At 34.4% G+C, this 27,284-nt stretch overlaps 1 protein-coding gene across 3 annotated transcripts in view; it reads left to right on the forward strand.

The window, feature by feature from the left end:
• The window catches only part of LOC101895681 (YTH domain-containing family protein), a 121,208-nt gene extending 95,281 nt beyond the window's left edge, over positions 1-25,927 (forward strand). For all 3 annotated transcript variants that reach the window (XM_059118977.1, XM_059118978.1, XM_059118979.1), the window contains one exon: positions 25,212-25,927. In XM_059118977.1, coding sequence (XP_058974960.1) covers positions 25,212-25,259 — 48 coding nt within the window. In that variant the 3' untranslated portion in view covers positions 25,260-25,927. The remainder of the gene's footprint in view (positions 1-25,211) is intronic.
• The last annotated feature ends 1,357 nt before the right edge of the window (positions 25,928-27,284 follow it).

Consider the following 27,284-nt stretch of genomic DNA (forward strand, 5'->3'; position numbering starts at 1 on the left):
GCTTCCAATGCATACACTTGTTTTAGTGCTGCTTTAGGAAGACGGGTTAATGGCTCTGAACGTAGAGACGGCAACTTCTAGTTGGCTGCACACAGAGACCGCGGTTCAAATCCCACAGCCAGGCTCGGCTGAATTTTTGAGTTTTGCCTTGTTAAGGCGAAGATCATATGTTTTATGATTTAAGTGTTTGTTTTCTCTTTCGAGACGAGCTTAATGATCTGAAATTTGCAGTGAAAAGGAAAGCCAGATAGACACTATCACACACTCACCACTATGCGACGCGTTTCGCCGTTGGTTAAGCGGCTCATCAGGCATATTTGATGTGGATGATGTATATATTTCGAACTTATTGCAAATTAGCATATGCGAATTAGAAACCCATGTAATTTGATGTAAATTTGTTTGTAACTTCAAGGCTTGCTTTATTAAGTCTGGATGTCCAAGGTAAATTTCTACTTTAGAATGTGGTGCAATAAAGGAGCATGTTAAAATAATGACGTGACGAAATATCTGGTTTTAGCTAGGTTTCCGTGAAAACCAAGATTTTGATGTCACAACCAAAAGATTTCAAATAAATATGTTTAAGCTTAGTATTAGTTTTATTTCCTATATTTGTATACCATATGGCTAGAGAGTATATCATTTGATACGGCCAAAACCTACCTCGTCGAAAGAACCGTTTGGACCAAATCCGTTTCAGGATATTTGGAGTTGATCTGGCTTACGAAGGGAGTATCCGATTTGGTCCAAACTTGGTACATCGTATTATTATTATTATTATTATCAAGCTAAGATCGGGTTCGGAGATGGGCAATATCGGTCCATCCCTTCTGGTACCTCCCCCCCTCAAAGGGTCTAAATTTTGAATAATTATAACTCTTATAAAATGTGATGTAAGAGTCCGATTCAAATTACACACATCACAATATTTTTATAAATCCAAGGTCTGGTGTGAAGATGTAATAAATCCGTCCACTCCCTCTGGTACCTTCACCGCAGAGGTTTAATATTTTGAATATCCATAAAGCTCACAAAACGCAAAATTGACATCCGATTCCATTCAGACTTAGCATATCTCAATATCCAATCCTTCTGGTACCTCCCCCACAAAGGGTCAAAGTTTTGAATAACCTAAACGATTACATATAAAATCCGAAAAAAACATCCGCTTCTCACATTATTTCTATTAACAGAAGATCTGCTGTGAATATGGGATATATCGGTGCACTCCTTCAGGTAACTCACCCACAGAGAAAATATTTTGAATATCCATGAAACTCATAAAACAAAATTAACATCCGATTCCAGACTTGGTACATTTCTTCATTTCCGTCAACACAAGTTTTTTATTATTATTTTGCTCATACCAATATTTTTATCTCTATTAGATAAATTAAAAAAATGGAATACTTCGGTCGACTATATTAGGTACCTCACGCTCATTTTAACATTTTCTAAAAATTATCACGTCCAACTGGCACGTCGCAATATTTATATCATATTTATTTAGTTCCAATACGAAATTGACAATTTGCCCCATTCTTTCGTAGAAGTCGAAATATATTTAAAAAATCGAACATTGGTTGAGGGTATACATCTGTCGGCAAATCCGACTGATACTTTTTAACTTGTTATATTGTAATAACATCTAAACTCTGGCAAAATTAATTTAAGATTAAATCTAAGGTTATGCAGATTGCAAATTAGGGTTAATTGTGGCTGCAGGAGCTGTGGTCAACATATTAACACAGTCTTTGGAGATTCAACCAAAAAGAATGTGAACAATCCAGAGCTAGATCATCAGCTATTTCATTCCCACTATATTAATATGTTCTGGAACTCAACAAATCTTAAAAAAATTCAAGAAAGAAAAGCAATCGATTTAATGACACTTGACTTAATAGCTTTAAGGATATATACAGGATGAGATAAAAAAAAAAACTACAACAAAGTCAAACGGCATAATTTTTACATTTTTTACATATTTTCGCGATAATATTCGGCATTTATTCTGTTGTCACGGTCGATTAATACGAGCGGAGAGCGACCATCGGTTGTTATGGGGGCCCACACCATCATCATGACCGGCGCTTGGGTTATGGTGGCAAACCGAAGGTGCACATTTTCAGCTGAACGAGGAATTTTTTCTCATCGGAGAAAACCATATTCGCTATACATGCGGGTTAATTTTGTGTTAAGCCCCCTTACGTTCTGATATAGAAAGAGAATTATTATTATTATTATTTTTTTTTTTTTGCAATGAATCTGATCTTAGAGGCAAATATGGTAAGTTGTCGGATTTTCCTAGAAATTCTTTAATAAATGTCCTATCAGGCCAAAATTATTTTAAAATTAATTGGGAAAAAACATATTCTGGTACTACAATTTTGGAAAAAATCAACTTTCAGAAAATTCAGATCAAAGCATATAGCTAAAGTAATCTCCCTCGATTATATATAATAATTTATATCATCAGCCGTTGTTTCAGATGCAATCCTGGACGCAAATACCACCTTCATGACAGGAGCCATTGATAATGGCCTTTGTACATATTGGGATTTACCAGTATGGGCAGCAGAAGTCTCGGAAGGAAAGACAGATGTTGGAAGTGATGATTCCGGAATGTTATGAGTAGAGTGTGGAGTTTTTTTCAGAAACGCCGCTATCATTAATCAGAACCTCAGGATCCATTGTCACTTTCCTAACATCCCAGTTAATTACCGGGACTGGGTGTGTCACAACACTAGCTTAGGACTAAAGTTGTATCAAAGATATCAACTGAAACCGGTTGTGATACAATGTTTCCAGTAGAAACTATAGCTTTGCGATTAATTTAGATGGCGCCTTTTTCGCAGCTCTTTTGCGTTTCTGACCGAAATCAGACGGCGACTATACAAATTCAACTAGTTCTTGATATTTCTCAAATAATGTAGAGAAGTTCTCAAATCGAGATGATAAAGAGGAAAATTCGTTTTTTTTCGATGTCAACTCCGATTGCAAATCCTTTACAAAATTGTAAAAGTACGCAGAGAGTTTTCTTCAATGAACCACCATCGAACACCACCATAATGTATTTATTTCAAGGTTTTATAAAATCGTTAACAATGCATTAGACACCTCAGTCCCACTCGTGAAATTGTGCCGCGATATGGGTCCAGATAGGTTTACGTCACAACTTAAAAAATAACTCTACTATAAACTTACCTAAGTATAGAAAAGCTAAAAATATGCACAACACTGAAAATTGTAAATGTTATTCTTAAAACATAGTCAAGATGAAAAACAGCCGTCTAAAAAATCCTAAAAAAATCTATAAATTCGTTAGTTCAAAAAGAAAAGTCCGGGAATTCCCAGTAGTATGAGGTACGGTGAACCTAACGAAATAGCAGACATGTTGACAGATTTTTTAAAGTACGTTTTCATTCTTCCGGCACATAAAGTGTTGAATGGTTTACTGTCATAGAAATGTTCCAACTCATCACTTCATATTAAAAACATGTCCTTCCTCTGATAAGTATTTTTAATACTTCGTTGACCTTAGGTTATCGATCGAGCTTTATTATTACACTGCATAAAATGACAGTAGATGTGTTATTGAATATTACATGGGTATTGCCAAACTGAATGCAATTCCAAAAGATTTTGAGCGTGCGGTTATACAAAGAATAATTCATAATATTAGAACTGGCCTGTCATGTTTATACTGGATTCTCAAATAAACTCCAAACTGGTATTAAATATACTGATTTCAACAAAATATGTTATTTGCATGATCGTATCCTAAGGGTTTCTTTTAACAATACTCTCTCTAAAAATATAAGAGTATTTTCGGGACTTTCTCCCGCTACTTTACCTACTTAATTTAAATGTCGCCTCATATATTATCCCCAATCCAAAATATTAATGTTATTTATGATTCTGCAGTTTTAAGTCTTACATACTACAATTTCATAGGTTTGTACAAATTGAATTATGTAGACTCGTTTCTTGATCTTGGTGTCATATTAGACAATAAACTACATTGGAATTTACATGTAGAGACTTGGGTAAATAAAGCCAAGTCATTACTAGCATTTATAAAAGACTGGTTAAAGGAATTCGATTATCCTTGTTCGAACTATGATTGGAGTTCTTTCTGCTTATTTCAATTTCTTCTGTTTGCGCTGAGAAGGATGGAGGGAGGATGGAATTCAAATGAACTTTTCCCATCATATGAGAACCGCCGTAAACTAATCGATTTTCGTACACTTGCAAAAATGGTTCTGTCTTAATCAATGGCATATTAAGTCTGCACGTATTACGAGGGCAATTTGGCCTAGCACAAAAAGCGCGGTATAAACAGAAAACAAATGTTATGAACACATGTTAAATTCAACGTCTGCAACAAATTCTTTACAGTTAAATTTTAATATAGAGAGTTTCGAAGAAACCTATCTTTTTAGATTAACGAAATCATATAAGGATTTAGGGTTGCATTAAATTTTTTTTAATCTTGTTAGGGTAAAGATTGAACAACATACGAGACTCGATGGTACATTTATACCTAGGAACAGAGTAATTCGTATAATCTAGATCTGATTTCTTATATTTTCGAAAACGTTTAGTTTTGGAATTCTAACACAGGCCTTATCCATGGATATTTATTAAGTTTTTAATTGTAGTCTTTGGAACACATTTTAATAAAAGTTTATTTAAAATATCATAAAATCTACAACTGTACATTCAAGATCTGTGTGACTATGTCAAAGGCACACAGAGGTCCAGTTTATGAGGATGTAAGGATATTAAGTTTGTTAGCTATTTTATAATGACGGACAGTTGTAAAAGAAAAGGACTAAAAATGAAACGGACAAGTTATAAACAATTTTAATTTGCTCATTTTAATCATTCATTTAGATCAATTAAATTAGCGATGTTTTGGCATCAACTACGATAAGGACGCCACCACCGTTTTTACAAACACGATCTTTTCTAAATATTTGATGTTTCGAATATACAATTCCACTATTTAATATTGATGTTTTTAGCCAAATCTCGGATAACAATAACACATTATAAAGAAAACCAATGCTCTCAATATACAAGCGGGTTAATTCTTTGTTAAGCCCCCTTACATTCTGATAACAAATAGAAAGAGAATTATTATTATTACTATTATTATTATTTATTTATTTTTATACCCTCCACCATACTATGGAGGGTATATTAATTTTGTCATTCCGTTTGTAACTCCTCGAAATACTCATGTCAGACCCAAGTATATATATTCTTGATCAGCGTAAAATTCTAAGACGATTAGCCATGTCCGTCTGTCTGTGTGTCTGTCTTTCTGTCCGTCTGTCTGTTGTAATCATGCTATCTTTCGAACAAATTGAGATAGAAGGCTAAAATTTTGCACACGTGTATATTTTGCCAGTAGGCAGGTTAATTTCGTAAATGGGCCATGTAGGTCCAAGTTATCATATAGCCCCCATATAACGGTACCTCCCGATATTCGGTATTTTAGCGACATTATTCACCGGAATCGTTTCAAATTTGGCATTTGAAATTCGTAATGGATACTACAGTCTAAAACAGAAAATTATTTGTGCAGGTCCACGTCTAGCCTCCATATAACGGTAGCCCCCCGATATTCGGTATTTTGATGATTTTAGCGACATTATTTAACGGAATCGTCCCAAATTTCGCATGTGAAGTTCGTAATGGATACTACATCCCAAGTCAAATGAGCCATGTACGTCCACATCTTCCTATAGCCCCCATATAACGGTACCCCCCGATATTCGGTATTTTGACGATTTTAGCGACATTATTTAACGGAATCATTCCAAATTTGGTTCGTTATAGATACTTCAGCATAAAACAGAAAATGGGCCATGTAGGTCCACGTCTTCGTATAGCTCCCATATACCATACCCCCAAATATTCGGTATTTTGATGATTTTAGCGACATTATTTACCGGGATTTCGCATGTGAAGTTCGTAATGGATACTTCAGCCCATGCCAGAAAATTGTCTGTGCAGGTCCACCTCTTCGTATAGCCCCCATATAACGGCACCCCCTATATTCGGTATTTTGATGATATTAGCTACATTATAAATAGATTTTTCTTCAAGTTTCTCATTTAAATATTGTAATAACTTATGGCAAAAGTTGTCTATGCAGGTCCACGTCGTCGTATAGGCATTCGGTATTTTTAAGATTTTATTAGAATTTTTAACGGATTTTATTTTATTTATTTATTTATTTTTTTTTTTTTTTGGATATTGCCAAATTTGTACCGTATGGTGGAGGGTATTAAAAGTTACAGCTTTTTTACTTGTTTCTTTTTTTTTGCAATGAATTTGATCTTAGAGGCAAATGTGCTAAGTTGTCGGATTTTCCCAGAAACTCTTTAATAAAAGCCCTATCAGGCCAAAATTATTTTATAATTAATTGGGAAAAACATTTTCTACTAATCTAGAAAATTCAGATCGATGCATATAGCTAAAGTAATCTCCCTCGATTATATATAATAATTTATATCATCAGCCGGGACTGGGTGTGTCACAACACTAGCATAGGACTGTTCACACACGGTCTCAGTTGTATCAGAGATATCAACTGAAACCTTTTGTGATACAATGTTTCCAGTTGAAACTATAGCGTTGCGACTAAGCATTCCTTTTGATGGAGCCTTTTTCGCAGCTCTTATAAGTTTCTGGCCGGAATCAGACGGCGACTATACAAATTCACCTAGTTCTTGATATTTCTCAAATAATGTAAAGAAATTATCAAATCGAGATTATAAGAGGAAAATTATTTTCTCACTAATATAAACTCCGATAGCAAATCCTTTACAAAATTTTAAAAATTTGCAGTTTTCCACAATGAACACAACACCATCGAACACCAACCTTTTTTCTAATAGAATCAACGACTATCGCATACGAGGACGGTTCGGAAACCTCTTAGCCTATCAATGAGAGAGAATAGTTAGTTGTTGAAAAATATTTTTATTTTTCAATATAATCTCCAGAAACGTCCAACGCTTTTCTAGCAATTTTAACCCCTGATTAAAATAGTTTTCCTTAAGGTCTTCAAAATAGTGGTTTACAACTGTAATTGCATCCTCATTTGACGTAAAATGGTGGCAAGGATTTTTTTTAAGATTTGGGAACAAGTAAAAGTCACTAGGAGCTATTCAGGATAATAAGGTGGGTGGTCAAGCAACTCGTACTTTAATTCGTTGCTTTTAGCCATTTTTTACCCTTTTGCAGATAGTCAATCAATAAAATACCTTTGAAATCCCAAAAATCGTTGTCATAACCTTACCAGCCTATTGAATTGCCTTTTTTGGGCACTTCCTCCAGCTTCAGTCCATTGTTTGGATTGTTCTTTTGTCTCTGGAGTATAGTGATGGATCCATGTTTCATCAACAGTTATGAAACGACGTTTAAAATCCATTTTATTTCAATTAAAACGATGCAAACAATATTGAGAAATGTTCATTCTTATGCGTTTTTGATCGGCTGTTAACAAATGCGGCACACAAATGCAAATGCGCCTATCGTTTGAGATTCCCATGATATTAGCAATTTCACGCACTATTATTCGCCGATAATTTAGTACCATATCATGCACTTTGGCTACAATTTCTGTTGGTGTTTTTGGACGTTCACTACGTGGTTCATCTTCAATGCTTGTACGACCAAGTTTAAATTCAGCAACCCAATTTTTAACTGTTGCATACGAAGGAACACTTACACCTAACACATTTACCAAACCATTATGAATTTCTTGTCCCGATAAACTTTCTTTATATAAAGAGTGATTTTTTAAGAGCTTGATAACTTTTTTTAAAAAAAAAAACGCATAAAATTTGCAAAATCTCATCGGTTCTTTATTTGAAACGTTAGATTGGTCCATGACATTTACTTTTTGAAGATAATTTCATTTAAATGTTGACCGCGGCTGCGTCTTAGGTGGTCCATTCGGAAAGTCCAATTTTGGGCAACTTTTTCGAGCATTTCGGCCGGAATAGCCCGAATTTCTTCGGAAATGTTGTCTTCCAAAGCTGGAATAGTTGCTGGCTTATTTCTGTAGACTTTAGACTTGACGTAGCCCCACAAAAAATAGTCTAAAGGCGTCAAATCGCATGATCTTGGTGGCCAACTTACCGGCCCATTTCTTGAGATGAATTGTTCTCCGAAGTTTTCCCTCAAAATGGCCATAGAATCGCGAGCTGTGTGGCATGTAGCGCCATCTTGTTGAAACCACATGTCAACCAAGTTCAGTTCTTCCATTTTTGGCAACAAAAAGTTTGTTAGCATCGAACGATAGCGATCGCCATTCACCGTAACGTTGCGTCCAACAGCATCTTTGAAAAAATACGGTCCAATGATTCCACCCGCGTACAAACCACACCAAACAGTGCATTTTTCGGGATGCATGGGCAGTTCTTGAACGGCTTCTGGTTGCTCTTCACTCCAAATGCGGCAATTTTGCTTATTTACGTAGCCATTCAACCAGAAATGAGCCTCATTGCTGAACAAAATTTGTCGATAAAAAGCGGATTTTCTGCCAACTTTTCTAGGGCCCATTCACTGAAAATTCGACGTTGTGGCAGATCGTTCGGCTTCAGTTCTTGCACGAGCTGTATTTTATACGGTTTTACACCAAGATCTTTGCGTAAAATCTTCCATGTGGTCGAATAACACAAACCCAATTGCTGCGAACGGCTACGAATCGACATTTCACGGTCTTCAGCAACACTCTCAGAAACAGACGCAATATTCTCGTCTGTATGCACTGTACGCATTCGTGTGGTTGGTTTAATGTCCAATAAAGTAAACTGAGTGCGAAACTTGGTCACAATCGCATTAATTGTTTGCTCACTTGGTCGATTATGTAGACCATAAATCGGACGTAAAGCGCGAAACACATGATGAAATGTCAAAGCATACTGAGCATCTTTCTCTTTGACACCATGTCTGAAATCCCACGTGATCTGTCAAATACTAATGCATGAAAATCCAAACCTCAAAAAAATCACCCTTTATATATATTCAATGACAGCACACATTTCTAATGTTTCCATTGTAAAAAAAATTGCGGATGCGTCTTTTTTGAACACTAGTTTCTATATGAAGGAGTTGCCAAATCGAAGCAACAAAAATTAACATGTGTTCATAACATGTGTTATATATATATATATATATATATATATATATATATATATATATATATATATATATATATATATATATATATATATATATATATATATATATATATATATATATATATATATATATATATATATATATATATATATATATATGCACAAATGTTCGTGCTACTTCGAGTAAGTTTTTTATGCAAAGAAAAATTGTCCTTATATTTTCCAAAATAATTAAGGTATCCGTTTTTTTTAAATCCATATGTATACAAATAGTGTAAAAAAGAAGTAGAATCGAAAGTACCTCCCAAAAATGTAGATTTTGTATACAAATATATACACATCGATTACAGATATAGTGTCCACATTTGGAATACGTAACGGAATTTAAAACAAAAAAAAATTTGCAAATTATTTTGAATTCGGTTCCGATTTAAATAGCTCCCATATAATTTTCGACCGTGAACCAAATCCGGTTCGGGACACTTGGAGTCTATCTGGCGTTGTCCGTCCATCCGTCAGTCTGGCTGGTTTGCACGATAACTCTCAAAGGGAGTAACCGATTTGGTCCAATCTTGGTACATCGTAATATTTTTGTCAAAACTTAGATCAAGTTCGGAGATGGGCAATTTCGGACCACTCCTTCTGGTACCTCTCCCACAAAATGTCAATATTTTCGAAGAAAATAATATATTGTACAGAAAGAGAAAAGATAATCCGATTTTGCTCCAAATTTGCAAATCCTAATATTTGCGTCAGGTGCACTAGGTCAGATGCGAAAATGAACAATATCGGTCCACTCCATCTAGTACCTCTCCCACAATGGGTCAAAATTTTGAATAATTACAACTCTTATAAAATGTGATGTAAGAGTCCGATTGTCTTCAACTTTCACACATCCCAATAACTTTAATTACCCAGAAAGAGAAACGATATTCCGATTTTGCTCTAACTATGCAAATCCTAATATTTGCTTCAGTGCCAGACCGGGCCGAACTTTGAATACCCTCCAACATTTGGGACGAATTAGGAAATTTTCAAAAACATACAATCCATTAAAAATTCTGTTAAAATCTTAAAAATATCGAATATTGGATGGTGCCGATATATGGGGGATATAAGATATTGTGGATCTATATAGACAATTCTATTTCAGGGGATAAAGTACTCACTCGGAACTCCTTTTATGCAATTTCAGAATTCCGTTGAAAAGTGTGGATACCGAATTTCTGGGTACCGTTATATGGGGGATATACGATATTGTAGACCTATATAGACAATTCTTTTTTAGGGGATAAAGTATTCACAAGGAACTCCTCGAGTGAATAATTTCGTTGAAAAATGTGGGGGATATACGATATCGTGGACCTATATAGACATTTCTCTACCTGGGGGGTAAAGTACTCATAAAGAACTCCTTGTGTACAATTTCAGACAATTCCATTTAAAAATCCTCAAAATACCGAATATCGGGGGGTACCGTTATATGGGGGCTATACGATATCGTGGACCTATATAGACAATTCTCTCCCAGGGGATAAAGTACTCATTAGGAACTTCTTGTGTACAATTTCAGACAATTCCATTAAAAAATGTGACTAAAATCATCAAAATACAGAATATCGATATCGTGGACCTATATAGATAATTCTCTGCCGGAGGGCAAAGAAAACGATACGAACTCCTTGTTTACAATGTCAGAAAATTTCATTGAAAATGTGGCTGAAATAATAAAAATACCGAATTTCGGGGGTACCGTTATATGGGGGCTATACGATATGGTGGACCTAAATAGATCATCTTCGAACCTGACCTCCCTGCAGACCAAAGACAGATCTGTGCAAAATTTTAGTTTCCTATCTTAATTAGTTTCGACTGTAGCGTGCTTACAACAGACGGACAGGTCTAAATCGTTTTAGAATTTTACTCTGATCAAGAATATATTTATTTTGTTGGGCCTAAAATTATTATTTCGATGAGTTACAAACGAAATGACGAACTTAATATACCCTCCATACTATGTATGGTGGAGGGTATAAAAACGGTAGAGATCGTACTATTCCTTATGGTTAATCCCTTACAAAGTGTCAAAGTTTTGAATAACCAAAACGTTTATAAAATCCGAAATAATCATAATGTTCTCTTTATGTTTCACACATCCTATTATTTCCACTAATAAAATATCTGTTGTGATGATGGGATATATCGATCCACACTTCTTCTGGTACCTCTCCACAAAGGCACAACATTTTGAATATCCATAAATTCAAATATTAGGATTTGCAAAGTTGGAACAAAAGAAATATCTCGACATTGTTTGGGGGAGGTACCAGAAGGAGTCGACCGATATATTCCATCTGAACACCAGACCTTGGCCTAACATAAATATCGGGATGTGTGAAATTTGAAGACAATCGGACTCTTACATCACACTTTATGAGAGTTGTAATTATTTAAAATTTTGACCCTTTGTGGGGGAGGTACCGGAAGAAGTGGGCCGATGTTGTCCATTTTCGCACCAGACATAGCACTGACGCAAATATTAGGATTTGCAAAGTTGGAGCAAAATCGGATTATCCTTTCTCTTTCTGTGCAATCTTTTTTTTTTTTTGTTGAAAATTTCGACCATTTGTGAGGAGGAACCAGAAGGAGTGGACTCTTACATCACATTTTATGACAGTTGTAATTATTCAAAATTTTGACCATTTGTGGGGGAGGTACTCGATGGAGTGGACCGATATTGTCCATCACACCTGACCCTTCACTGATACGCAAAGGATATGCAAAGTTGGAGCAAAATCGGATTATCATTTCTCTTTCTGCGAAAAAAATACATTTTTCGAACTCGATCTAAGTTTGACAAGAATATTACGATGTACCAAGTTTGAACCAAATCGGATACTCCCTTCGAGAGTTATCGTGCGCACCAGCCAGCCAGAAAGACAGACGGACGGACGGACATCGCTAGATCGACTCCTAATGTTCTGAAACGGATTTGGTTCAAAGAGACCTAGGGTCTAAAACCATTATTTCGACTAGGCACGTTTTGACCTATCAAATGATACATACCCTCTGTAGCCATATGGCTGAGGGTAAAAAGATGGTAGAGATCGGAAAACTCTCAAAGAAAGCGAAATAAACACTCAACTCTGCCAACTCCTTATGGTACCTCACCCAAAAAGGGTCACAATTTCCAATATTTATATCTGTCATAACTTGCGAAAGAAGTCGCGATTCTTTACAACTTGCCATATCTAAATATTTCTCTTAACCAGAAATCTGATATGAATATGTTTTTCTTATTGATTTTAATTTCACTTTTTACGAGCTTTATGGATATTCAAAAAATTGAGCCTTTGTGGGGGAGGTACTAGAAAGAGTGGTCCGATATATTCCATCTTAACACCAGATCTTTGGTTGATAAAAATATTAGGATGTCTTAAATTTGAAGACAATTGGACTCTTACATCACATTTTATAAGAGCTGAAATTATACAAAATGTTGACCCTTTGTGGGGTAGGTACTTGGTGGAGTGGAATTGAATTGTATTATCGTTTCCCTTTCTGTGCAGAAAATATATTTTTTGAAAATTTCGACCTTTTTGTGGGGGAGGTATTACGATGTTCCAAGTTTGGACTAAATCGATACTCTCTTCGAGGGTTATCGTGCGTATCAGCAAGCCAGACAGACAGACGGACATCGCTTTTTTATTTTACTGTTTTAACCGTATCAAATGATATATACCCTGTACCATTTACATACATTACCGAATTCATCCATTTTATGTTCCAAAAAAAAAAAAAATAAATAAATAAACTTAAAATGCCCCAGCGCGGATTTGAACTCTTGAACCAACGCACGCCAACAGTTGCCCTTAACCAACCCGCTGCTTCACTGTGATCTAAATTCGCAATCTGAATGAAGCAACCTGTTTATAAACAAAAGTTCATGTTGATGTTGCATCTGAAACTCTTAACAGCATACTCATGGAAAGTAACGGTCCATGAAAATTAAAATGCAGGTATTTATAGTTCAGTTTTTGTTCTACTTTTCTATTATTATAATTAGATGAAATATATTCTGGACATGATGCCTATTTCTTCTGTTTATAAATCAGATTTAAGACTTTTATTAATTTTAAATATTTGGTTCACAATATCGATGTATCAAAAAGTTGATTCCAAATTATGAAAAATGAAATTTGTTACTCCTTTAAATTATTTCTTTCTACTTTGCTCACGGCTGATATAGGAATAGAAATATGAACTTTTCCGCAAAAAGCAAAGAAGAAAATATGAGATAAACCTATTATAATTGAAATAATAGAATTCACATATTGTTATTTTGCACATTATTTTAATAAAATTGTGTTTGTACCAAAATGAACAGTTTATTTGGTTCACGTATACAGATGTTAAGCTGTTGTCCTTTCATGTAGTTGCATTTCTCACAACAAACCATTCCCTTTAGTATACATTCACGCTAGCGGCCATCAACATGTAAAACTATTGTTTTTATTTAGATAGCGTAATCATCTATAGTGTTGTGGCTCAATTGGTAAAAATACCGAATGTAGCCGTATATTAGGAACTATACGACGACGTGGACCTGCATAGGCAACTTTTGTCTCACTCTATTACAATATTCAAATGCGAAACTTAAAAAAAAAACTGTTTATAATGTAGCTAAAATCATCAAAATACCGAATATAGGGAGGTACCATGGGGGTTATAAAACGTGCACATGTACATGTGCACAGGCAATTTTCTGGCATAGGCTGTAGCATCCATTACGAACTTCACATACAAAATGCGAAATAATTCCGGTAAACAATGTCGCTAAAATCATCAAAATACCGAATATCGGAGGTTCCGTTATATGGGGGCTATACAAAGACGTGGACCTACATGGCCCATTTTATGTTTTATGCTGTAGTATTACGAACTTTAAATACCAAATTTTAAACAATTCCGGTAAATAATGTCGCAAAAATCACCAAAATACCGAAAATTGGTAGGTACCGTTATATGGGGGCTATACGGAGACGTGGACCTACATGGCCCATTTTCTGTCTTAAGCCGTAGTATCTATTACGAACTTTAAATGAATTTGTATCGTCGCAGTCTGATTCCGGCCAGAAAGGTTCCATCTAAAGGATGATACAACTGAGACCGTGTGTGAACAGTCCTATGCTAGTGTTGTGACACACACGGTCCCGGTAATTAACGGGGATGTTAGGAAAGTGACAATGAATCCTGAGATTCTGATTAATGATAGCGCCGTTTCTGAAAAAACTCCACACTCTACTCATAACATTCCGGAATCATCACTTCCCACATCTGTCTTTCCTTCCGAGACTTCTGCTGCCCATACTGGTAAATCCCAACATGTACAAAGGCCATTATCAATGGCTCCTGTCATGAAGGTGGTATTTGATGATATGAATTATTATATAAGTTAAATAATTGCTTATGGCGAGTCGTAATACGTTGCGCCTTTTGCAATAATAAATGAGTTGATGTTGAATGAATTTTTATTTCCACAACGGCGTTATGCTCTTTATTATTATCCAAATCGAACTAAAGCTAGAAATAATTTCAACTTAATTCTAAATATCCAAAATGCTGACTATGAGCTTGTGCGTTCGTTGACTGCTAGCAGTTGGCTACTTGCTGGAGTTGGATGCTGATGTATCGGGTTGCAAGAATTTCATCGTATGATGTCTGCAATAAGTGATGATTTAGCACCAACATCATGCCGTCAACGCGTTTTTTACTTGACGATAACTTATTGATGGGAGACTGTGTTAACTCCTCCCTCACTTAGATGAAGGACGTCCTCGGGCTTAATGAAACTGTCAATAACAACTTGAATCTCACGTTGTAGTCGGACTCTCTGACGTTTCTGGTAATATTTGAAAAGAGCATAACAACTGATCAAGAAGGTTACAGTGGTTACTCCAGATATAATAGGCCTTTTCAAAAGTTCATTCTCCATTTCGCCAATGTACCGTAAATTATTCAAATTCAGTTTTTGTAACTATGGCAATTTCTTGATGAGAGATTTTTAACGCAGTTTCTTAAATTCCGCTATATGGAGCTATTACTAGTTACTTCTTCATCGAATGTAATGAGGGTCGTGCCGTTCGCCGGTTGTCAATTTATGATAACCATTTTATCATTAATTATGATAACGCCATCGTCTATAACTGTTAACGGTTCGTGGTAACTTGGACGAGTGGTGCACTGTGCGATCTCTCCAGAATGAAGTTGTTGCGCACAAGTTGTATTGTGTTGTTCTCTACAGAATGTTGCAGTAAGGTTAGCCCTGCAGTTTATAATTGGAATTATTCTGTCACCGCAATCAGCTACGTTGTTGTTTTCAGCGAAATTATGGATAGTGCCATTGTGTTCTACTGGATGCATTATTATTCTCTTACAAACTAATTTAATCCTAGGATACTTTACTATAAAATGTACAAAATTGTTCCATGATAATAATTCCATTCCTTGATAGTAGTTTCTCATAAAAGTATTCTGTGTTTATCTGATTTGTTCTTTCATTATTTATCAAACTATTTATTGTTTCCAATAACTCGTTTATTTTTTTCTTGGGTTTTAGTGTTAATGCTTATCTGCCTATGAAGAATCTTTAGTGTTTCTATAAGCGTCTTCATATTTCGTATATCCTAGCCCAATAGCTGTCTCATGTGTGACCTGGGAAAATGGATTCTCATTTCCTCAGTCTCTTTTACGATCACTGAAAACGTTCCTCTCGAGAACGCTGATAAATTATTGGAAGAAGAAAATACTAACGATCTGGATAAGCTGTTAGTGGATGATAAAGAGACGGTAGATTCTATCAAAGAAAATGAGTTGTTGGGTGCTAAGAACGATGAAGATACGGTATTTACCGAAAGCGATAAAATCGATAATACAAAAGAATAGAATAATTCTGAGAATAAAACTGGAACCCAAGATTCTAATGATATTAAGAAAAACAAAAGTAAACTTTATGTTAATTACCTCAAATTGTCTTTATGGACCACCCTCCCTTTTATTAAGACTGTGGTCCCCAAGTCTGCTTCGACTGTTTCTTCGGTGTACAAATGCGTAAGTTTATTCCCTTACCACCTATTTGACTTAACGAGGACTTTGTCCCCTACTTTGAAAAGTCTATTTTGTCTTGTCTGGTTTAACCTTTGCAGCTGAATATTCTGCGCATTTAAAACGTTTTCCCTAATTTCTGTGTTAAATTCACCAGTCAAAGAATGAATTACGTCAATAGGTCGTTTATCTGTCACTGAATGAATTGTCCTATTGTATTCTATTGTTGCTTGATATATTAATCCAACTGTGTCTCCAATATTTCTTTCAATCTTTAGACATCGTGCTATTTCCACCAAGGTGCTGTGAAATCTCTCTACCTGTCCATTTGAGTAACTATGAAGGGGTGGAGCATTGGATATTTCTACATTAAATCGAGTAAAAAAGACTTGATTGTTTCAGAATTAATAGATGTTTTCCCTAATTTCTGTGTTAAATTCACCAGTCAAAGAATGAATTACGTCAATAGGTCGTTTATCTGTCACTGAATGAATTGTCCTATTGTATTCTATTGTTGCTTGATATATTAATCCAACTGTGTCTCCAATATTTCTTTCAATCTTAAGACATCGTGCTATTTCCACCAAGGTGCTGTGAAATCTCTCTACCTGTCCATTTGAGTAACTATGAAGGGGTGGAGCATTGGATATTTCTACATTAAATCGAGTAAAATAGACTTGATTGTTTCAGAATTAATAGATGGTTCGTTGTCACAATATATTGTTTTTGTCCTCTGGTAATAGTTCATAAGCTGTAAAATGGCGGATTTCACGTCTATGATTTTCTAGAAGCGATTAATTGAACAATTGCGAATTTTGAGAATTTATCAACGCAAGTGAGAAAGTATTTCTTGTCAGTTGAGAAGATGTCAATATGCAGCATTTTTCCCTCACCAAGAATTTGCCTCTTGGGGTGTCGATATTTAGCTTTTTGACAGATTTTACACTTGAAACTACCTCGTTAGCTATTGTCGTCATTTTTGGGAAAAAATAGTCCTGCAGAATTTGTTTTATATTTTCCTGGGCGGCTCTATGTGCCCTATTGTGCTCTAAGACAGTAATTTCTTTAAATGACAAAAAATTGCATTTGCCACATCACTTTTAAGTACATCACATATACTTTGAATAAGTGTTTCTCTATCTGAGAAATACAAGAAATGTCGTGTCTTCTTACCAAATAATGGTTGTTCTTACTGAATCACTTCCGCTTTCTTCTATTACTATTTGATTCCAAAAACAGTTTACTGGTTTGTCTGTCTTTTCAATTGTGTAAGTGAGCGAAAACTCGCTATGCACTGTAGCAATATCCGACAGTACGTCTTCTTCTGAGGCGTGAATATGTTGTCGGGACAAGGCATCGGCTACATAATTTTCTTTTCCAGGTTTGTAAAAGATTTTTGCATTGTGCTCGTCAATGGGCGCTTTCCATCGTTTAATTTTGGCCTTCGGATTGCGATACGAAACAGAGTGTTTCAGGTTTATCATTCTTGGAGATGGCCTCTACCTTCTCTGGATTCATTTGTATACCATTTCTGGAAACTATAAAGCCAATATATTCAATACTTTCTTGAAAAAAAATGTGAAATTCTCATATTGGCAGCATATAATTTGCCCAATACCCATTCAATAGGCTTGACGTGATCTTCTTCTGTTTCAGAGAAAATGATGACATCGTCAACATAAACATAACATGATTTCCCAATTTGTTCCCTCAGGACATCATCAATGGCCCTTTGGAAAATACTGGGGAATTCTTAAGGCCGAAAGGAAGTCTACAATATTCGTATTTCCCATTTCCGATCGAAAATGCCGTTTTTCCCTATCCTGTTCAGATAGTATTATTTGGTGAAAGCCAAAAGATTTGAGAGAATAACGGTTATTTCGGGTATTGAGTATTTGTCATCAGTGACAGTGATCCCGTTTAATTTCCTGAAATCGATCACTAATCGTTTTTTAGTGTTGCCGTATTCATCTTTTCCCTTTTTATCAACAACCCAAACGGGATTGTTATAGGGTGATTTAGAAGGCCGTATTATGCCATTCTTCAGAAGTTCTTTAATTTCGTTGTTAACGAAGTCAGCTACACCCATGGGATATGGGTATAGTCTTGAGTAGGTGGGAACACTACTATTGGTGCGAATAGTAGCTACAATATTCGTATTGTATGGGAGTGATTCTTTGGGATTTGCAAAAACGCCCAAAAATTTTCTTATCATTTCCCTAAAATTTCCTGCAGTAGATAGGGGCACTTTTATGTCCTCCACTTGTGTAAAATTTACATTTACGCATTTTAAAAATTGGATTTTTTCGATGCCAGCTATAGTTTTCAGTTCCTTAATCTCAAAGTTCAATGTTGCACTTGTCTGTGTTAACAGATCTAGGCCAATGATACCGTCAAACGTTGAGAGTGAAGGTAAGGGAAAAAACGGACTATTGGTGTTGAAAATATTCACCGTGCACTTTTCTTTGATTGCTGTGAAGCCGTGAATTGAATTCACCATAAATGGGTTGCTTACTGGAACTATGCCTTTTAGACCTTTTATAGGTTAAATATAATTCTTCGAAGCACCCGTATCTAGAAGTAGTTTAATGATTTTCCCTGCCACTTCTCTTTCTACAAACGGTAGCAGGGAACTGCTCCTAAAAAATTAATCTGATCGAATACGTCCTGAGCATCATTGTCTGCCTTGGTCCCCGCAACCTGGTGGTAGTTTTGAGAGCGTTCGAGCTCATCTTGTGAAAGATGATTTATTCTTTGATGTTTTGGCCCAGTATATTTGGCAGTACCGCTATTAGGACTTTTTCCCGTCTGCTAATTTGATCGATTTTGAAATGGTTGTGACAGGTTTTGATTTTGAGGTAAGCCCTGCATATAAGGCTTGAATTTTGATGATTGTCTGAGTTGGACAGATTCGTCGACCTCCATGTGTTCTACCGAATTATATTCATTCCTATTTGTACGATTTTGAATTCTTTTAATAAAATGTGGATTTTTATTATAGCCACTTCCATGTGCTGAATGTGGTTCATTTTTATTCTTGTTATATCTTCTCGAGATTTAGCGAAGCTTGAGGCAAATTGATACCTTTCCCGATTTGATACAACCTCTTGAGCTACCGCCAAGGCTGATGGCAAATCGGACGGGCGCGCAGAAAAAAGTACGTTACTTAAATCTTTTTTGATGCCAGATATGAAAACGCGTAGCGCATCCATCCGGTATTTTTCGTTCATAGAATTTACAACAGCACCTTCTTACGACATAGCAGTTTTATTTATAAGTAAAGTCAATTTTTTCTCTACCTCGTCGTAGAATTCTAACAGTGTCATACTACCCTGACGAAGAGTGGATAACTCTTGTTCAATTAAGTAAATCGGACGTTTGTCCGAGTATGTGAAATCCAAGCGGGCAATTATGACTTTAAAGTTTAAAATTGTATTAAAAGAAGATAACACCATATCGACTGAACCTTTTATTTATTATCGAATGATTGCCACGGCCTGGTAATGTTTAGAGCTGCCGTTGTACGGCTCAAATACCTTGTAGGCTGTGTGAACAGCCTAGCGCCATGAAACATACGATTCATGTTTACCTTCGAATTTAGGTAGGGATTTCACGACGTCTAAAGACTCATCGCAGCGAGATTGTGGATTTATTTCAATTTCTTTGTAAGACACAACTTCGGATGCCGTTATTGAAAATTCATCGAATTTATCTTTTATGTCCGAAATTTCTTTTTCAAACTGGTCTCTTTGGATCTTCAAGGCTGCCGAAATGGCGAGAGCGCGTATTCTTTCTGCGGTCGTAACCATTATGTTATTATTGTCGGGCTTTCTGTCCACAGAAAATTGGCTAAATTAATTTGTTAAAAGTTCAACTTCCTGGTCTAAATTTTGATTATTCATTAGCATAAAAACTCGAGCCGAATTACGTAATTGATCAATTTTTTCCACTCAATTAATCTCACAATTAATATTATTAAAATCTTACAATTAATATATCTTACTTTTTTAATACTACTCGCATGTCCATTGGGGTTGTTTTTCTTTTTTTACTGTTGTTATTGATGTGGTTGCTGCTGCTGTTGTTGCTGCTACTATTGTAGTGTTATCGCTGCTGCTATTTTTGATGCTGCTGCTAGTGTTGTCACTGCTGCTGGTGTTGTCACTTTTTTGTTGATGTTGCTGATGTCGCTGCTAATCCTTCGCAGCCCAGACTATATCGAAGCCTGGTGTCCTTTTTTTCCTTTCCTTTCTTCGCAGCCCAGACTATTTCGAAGCCTGGTGACTTATTATTTCAAGGTTCAATCAATGCCAGTTGGGCGCCAGTTAAATAATTGTCTATAGCGAGTCGTAAGACGTTGCGCCTTTTGCAATAATTAATGGGTTGATATTGAATGACTTTTTATTTCCACAATCTTTATTGTTATCCAAATCGAACTAAAGCTAGAAATAATTTCAACTTAATTCTAAATATCCAAAATGCTGACTATGCGCTTGTGCGTTCGTTGACTGCTACCAGTTGGCTACTTTCTAGAGTTGGATGTTGAAGTACCGGTTTGCAAGAATTTCATCGTATGATGTCTGCAATAAGTGATGACTTAGCACCAACATCATGCCGCCAACGCGTGTTTTACTTGACCATAACTTATTGATAGGAGACTGTGTTAACTTATGTAATCAAAAATCGAGGGAGATTACTTTTTAGCTATATGCTTCGATCTGAATTTTCTCAAAGTAGATCTTTTTTCAAAATTGTAGTACCAGAAAATGTTTTTTCCCAATTAATTTTAAAATAATTTTATTAAAGAGTTTCTGAGAAAATCCGACAACTTAGCACATTTGCCTCTAAGATCAGATTCATGAAAAAAAAAAAAAAAAAATAAATAAATAAATAACAGTAATAATAATAATTCTCTTTCTATTTGTTCTCAGAATGTAAGGGGGCTTAACAAAGAATTAACCCGCTTGTATATTGAGAGCATTGGTTTTCTTTATAATGTGTTATTGTTATCCGAGATTTGGCTAAAACATCAATATTAAATAGTGGAATTGTATATTCGAAATATCAAATATTTAGAAAAGATAGCTAATTTAATTGATCTAAATGAATTGCCTGACATAAAGTTTATTGGAGTTTCCATTAAAATGAGCAAATTAAAATTGTTTATAACTTGTCCGTTTCATTCTCAGTCCTTTTCTTTTACAACTGTCCGTCATTATAAAATGGCTAATTTTCGCAAACTTAATATCCTTACATCCTCATAAACTGGGACTCTGTGTTCCTTTGACATAGTCACACAGATCTTGAATGTACAGTTGTAGATTTTATGATATTTTAAATAAACTTTAATAAAATGTGTTCCAAAGACTACAATTAAAAACTTCAATAAATATCCAAATATCTAAAGAATTCCAAAACTAAACGTTTTCGAAAATATAAGAAATCAGTTCTATCTACAGATTATACGAATTACTCTGTTCCTAGGTATAAATATACCATCGAGTTTCGTATGTTGTATAATCTTTACCCCCTATGATTTCGTTAATCTAAAAAGATAGGTTTGTTCGAAGCTCTTTATTATAAAATTTAACTGTAAAGAATTTGTTGCAGACGTTGATATTGCTGAATATTTCGCAAATTTTTTTCTACATCTTACTCATGAATACCTTACGAAATTAAAGATTCTTATCCCTAAAAGTTGTCACAGACTGAACAAATTGGTATGCCTTTTCTACAATGTCGAGACGTATCCAACGTAGTAGTTTAAATCAATTAAAAGCCCCTTTCTAGAAAAAAGTCTTCTATAGTACCTTTACACAACTCTGGTAATCTAACAAATGTCTCAAATTATAAAGAAATCGCCAAATGACACTTTACATCCCATAATTATTTGAAAAATTAGTTACTGCGGTAATTTCTCTCAAAATTCAATCCTTACTGATTTCTCATCAGCGTGGCTTTCGTACACTAATCCACTACAAATCTTATACAATTTACATTAACGGTTAAAAAAGATTTTGTTCAGGGTTATCAAACTGACACTATTTATACATATATAGCAAAGCGTTTGATAGGGTTAACCATGAGCACCTAATATATAAATTATCGTTTGTTCCACAAGGAAGTCATCTTAGCCTGGCTCATTTCTTTTATTTGTCCATTATTTACCGAATTCTATAAATTATTCGAAATTGTTAAGGTATGCATATGATGCTATGTTATTTATTACTCATAATTCCAAAAAACAAGCTAATTTTCCATTTCAACGGTGTCGGTTAAATTGTATGGATTAAAATTTAACAAACAAATGTAAACACACGTGCTTCTCCAGATCTCATTCATTGATATTGCAATTTAATATTAACGCCATGTTTTGTCAACTGTAGAATCATTTGTGAATCTTGGTCTTTTAATGTATCTAAAATTAACATTTAAAAGTAATGTAATTACAATGGTAAATAAAGAAAATGGTTTTGTAAAACGATGGGCCAGAGAATTTTCTGATCCATATATACCCAAACATTTATTTACGTCTCTTGTTAGGCTTATATTAGAATGGGGTTTTAGTATAAGTTTAGAAATTATAATATGTACAATACTTTTTTTTTAAACCACTAATATATGTAAACTAGCTGATGAAGTAGAACGTTCGAGAAAACAAAAAAAAAAAAAAAAACAAAATTAATGTTACCTTCAAGAATTCAATTTATATTGGATAATATACAACGCATTAAAGTTTAGCTTGCGTGATTTACTTTAAAATGAAGTAAGTAATGTTTAAATATTGTTAAGTTTAATCGTTACCACAAGCTCTGAGGAATGAGGAGACAGAATGTATCACGGTCGAAGAAACAAATAAATCCAATATTTTGGCTTTTGCATTTTAGACAGAATTCATTTTATAAAGACATTGATCAAATATAATTTCCCAAAAAGATTATATTTCAACCGACAGTTCTGTAGAAGAGACTTCTACATAATACAATATAAGAGTATATTATAATAATATTTCAATTTATATTATTTAATTAAACACAAACAAATTCATTTTTAGGGTATTCTATAACCAATATACGCGGCGCAACATCAGTAAGCATAGGCATAGGATTCCGTTATTAAGGTCTGCAAAATCAGGCTTTTAATTAATATCGGAAGTATATGCAGAAACAGATTTTGTTTTTTTTTAACCGATGGATGCTTGATCGAAACAGAGAGATTATTAGATCCTAGATGCACAAAATAGTACGTTTGCGGTGATCTCAGTCGTTGATGAAACATCAACGAATGTAGACATGCGTGGGGGATGCAGGCGTTGTTGCTCCGTTAACATTAAGAAAACAAATTATAGCTTTTGTAGAAAATTATAAATATATGGAGTTTATATTTAATGTTTTTTAATAATTTTGCTAACTTTAAGCACGATTCTAGTTACAAAACGTCCAAAACAAGAAGGGAGATATTTTTTACGTGCTTTTTGGTTTCTCTCACACACAAGCGCAATGTTCATTTTGTGCATCTATGTATTAGATTCTGTAGTAATAGAGGTTTCCTTCAACGGTCCCGCTGAAGGTAGAGAAGTTGGGGGATTGGTATTATCAATTGTACTGGATGCGATAACAACAATTTGCGGTTGCTAAGAATTGAGGAGCTTTAAGTACGATTTTAGAAGATTTAATTTCGACCGAAGATTTTTCTGAAGCAATTTCCATAGTTCTATAATCAGTAGAGGATGGGATGTCCGACCCAAACTATATGGCAGAACTGTGTGGTTGAGCTACAGCTTGTGCGTTTAAACGTTAATTAATTTCCAAGACTTCAAATGTCTAAAGTAAACTATATATTTCATGATCACTAAGAACATCAAAATGGTGGGCATTAAGACCTGCACATTTTAAGCCAACACATTAGAAATCATTCTTTTAAATAAGTAATTGGTAAATTTTTATTTGAACAATCTATGATAATGAGAAATAGAAAGGAAATAATGTATTAAGAAAATTGTGTGGCAATCAATTTACAGTATCTGGCTATGAGTATGCTAAAGAAAGCCAATTTAATACGTACAGAAAAGCAAAAAGGAATCAGCTACAAACGTCATAAACAAAGAAAATAACAGTACGGTGTTTATACTATGAAAAATTCACACTTTTAAAAAGTTTTGAAATATGTTTAGTTGAAGAAATACTTGCCCAGTACGTCGAATCCATCACAACATTATAGGCCTCAATTTTCATTGAGGTGGCACCGCCGCGATCAAAATGTTCCTCAGTTTCTTATATTTAACTATCTCAACATTTACCTCTGAATCGGTTTCAATTGAATTGCAAAAAATATGCACAATCCGGAACTGGAACAGCAACATGTTGCGTAAGAAGCGTTGCTGTTCAGACTGCGGTGGATCTCCATACTCCGTCAACCTTGACTCAGAGTCGCTTGAATCTACGTTGTTGCAGCACCAATAAAATGTGCAATAAAATATCGATTTTTTTAAAAAATTTCTGGCATAAATCGATTTGCTATTTCTGGTACGTCCAATGCAAAACACAATTCGTCGTTGTTTAAACGCAATGCACGTAGAATCTAATTCAAAGTTATTACGATAAAGCATATGAAAAAAAAAAACAGTAGTGCGATCGATTAAATAAACTTATATTTAGAATTTCAGTTTTTCATTGAAGATATTTGTACGGATATTGAACATACTTTGTCATTCTACCTCAAAATTGTTTACAGCCATTACTCACGTTACGTTAAGTCGTGCCAATAAATAACATTTATTCTCTTTAGGCAATATTTTCTTTAAATGTATTGTATGTGGACAAACAGCATCTGAAATTACTCGCTTTGGGTTTTTTAATCTGTTGTGTTGTACATCGAATTGTATTCTCTATTCTTATCTATTATATGTTATTAACAATATTCACGCATTATTATTTTTTTCAGGACAACGAATATTCGAACACTGATCGTGTTCGTAGCAGTGACTACTGATCAAGTGAAAGCCTAGAGATTATCTAGAAGATAACGATGACCCGTAATTAAGTTTTAATACGATTATTTATGGCATTATTAAATTGTGCGTATAAATCATAAATTAAAGAGCCGATTTATCTAATGCATTAAAAATATGCTGCATTCTTCAATTTCAACTAAACACCAACACGATGATAGAGATGGCGATTAATAGGTGGATATGCAATAACATATACCCTTTTATTTATTAATATATGTAACACGCCGTTTTTTACTCGTAATAAAATTCAATTACAGCTGTAAAAGCATTCACATAATAAAAGGCAAATAAATTATGTAATAATTAATACAAAACTTATCGATACATTATTACAGAAGGAATTAAATCTTATAATATTTTTACGTAATTATTTATTAGTATGTAATTATATTTCAATTGACATTTGATGTTTCGATCATTACCCAACAATGAAGATTTGCTATAGAAGTTATCATTGTAGCTGCACTGTTATAAAAGTTAGAAAATCATCATAAGACATACTAAACAGATCGAATAGAATCAATAGCATGTAACAAATTCATCAAGTATTTGTGTGTACACGTCTAATTATGTATATTATTATCATGAAGTAAATTTTCATCTAATATATCTAAACGAAATATAAAATAAATACATATAAAACCCATATGCTATATTTGTATTTTCCGGTATCGGGTACATTATATTGCAAAATTACTGCCCACCTTCTGTTAGGCTGGATTTTAGATCAAAGCATGAACAGTTTAAGCATGACATGAGTTATGAAAACCAGTATGTATATAAAATTTTAATTTTTGTTTACAACTCAAATGAATTTTGGAAAAAATCTGGATTTAAATATCTTCGATTTCATTAAATTGGATGCTGTGCCCGAGACTTACAGCAGTCCTTATTCTCTTAGAAAAATTTTTTTCCATCTTCTTATTTAGTATTAAGGGACAATTTGTTTATAAATTAATAAGAGAATTTCTTATGTATCCATGAATGCCATTTCATGTCTAAAATTTATATTCTATTCGCAGAAACAAAAAGAAATATAACTTAAGTTAAAAGTTTAATGAAACAATCCAATAAAATCTTCTGAAAATAAACAAAAATAAGGTACAACGTTTAGAAAATACAAACACACAGTGGTCGAGGCCGCATGGGAACCGCGATCAAAAATATTTTCAGTGCAGATATCAATATGAATCTTTGGTTATGGTACTTTGATGTAATAAAAATAAAAAATAAGGGTTATTTGCCCGATTCTTGTCACATTTCCACACCAGATTGTTCTGTTATTTGACATTTTACGTTCTAAAGTGTTAAAAAATAATCTTACTGAAAATTATTTGGAACGGACCGCCTTCGGGTAGAGTCCCCCTCTAAAGGTACCTCCAAAAATAGAAGTATTTTTATACAAATAAATTCCAAATTTAATTATTTTTTGTAAACAAAATAAAACAATTCAATATAAAATTAAATCAAAATATATATTTATAAGTTACAATATCAATTGGGCAAATCAATCAAATGCAGATTTTAATAATATAGATTTTTTATTGTTTGGCAACGTTCGCTGTCCCGTTATAAAAGGATCGGAGCTCAGAAGAAGACGGTTAATAAGAGCTGTGTTTGTTGAAACACGAGCATTTTTTCGGGTATGATTTTGTCGAACCTTTTTTATATCTTCATTTCTAGATTCCACGGCCTCATCCTATAATTTTCCAATCGATACAATGGCAAATGTATAATGTCGGGTGCATGTATTAAAATTTTATGAACTGTGGGTGGAAGATAGTGCCATGGATATCTCTTTAACTGTTTCCAGTGCAAAGGCCTTAAATTTTTCGGCATTAATATTAAACCCAGTACACAATATTTAACACCCCTCAATTACATCTTTATCAATCCCAAACAACATAAACATATTCTATGTCACTAGCACCATAAAACTGACAAAATTCCAGAGAAGTCACTTCAGTATATTCGGCATAACATACACATCTGACAAAATCTGA

The sequence above is a fragment of the Musca domestica genome, unplaced genomic scaffold (assembly GCF_030504385.1).
Source record: "Musca domestica strain aabys unplaced genomic scaffold, Musca_domestica.polishedcontigs.V.1.1 139, whole genome shotgun sequence".
In the NCBI taxonomy this organism is placed as follows: domain Eukaryota; kingdom Metazoa; phylum Arthropoda; class Insecta; order Diptera; family Muscidae; genus Musca; species Musca domestica.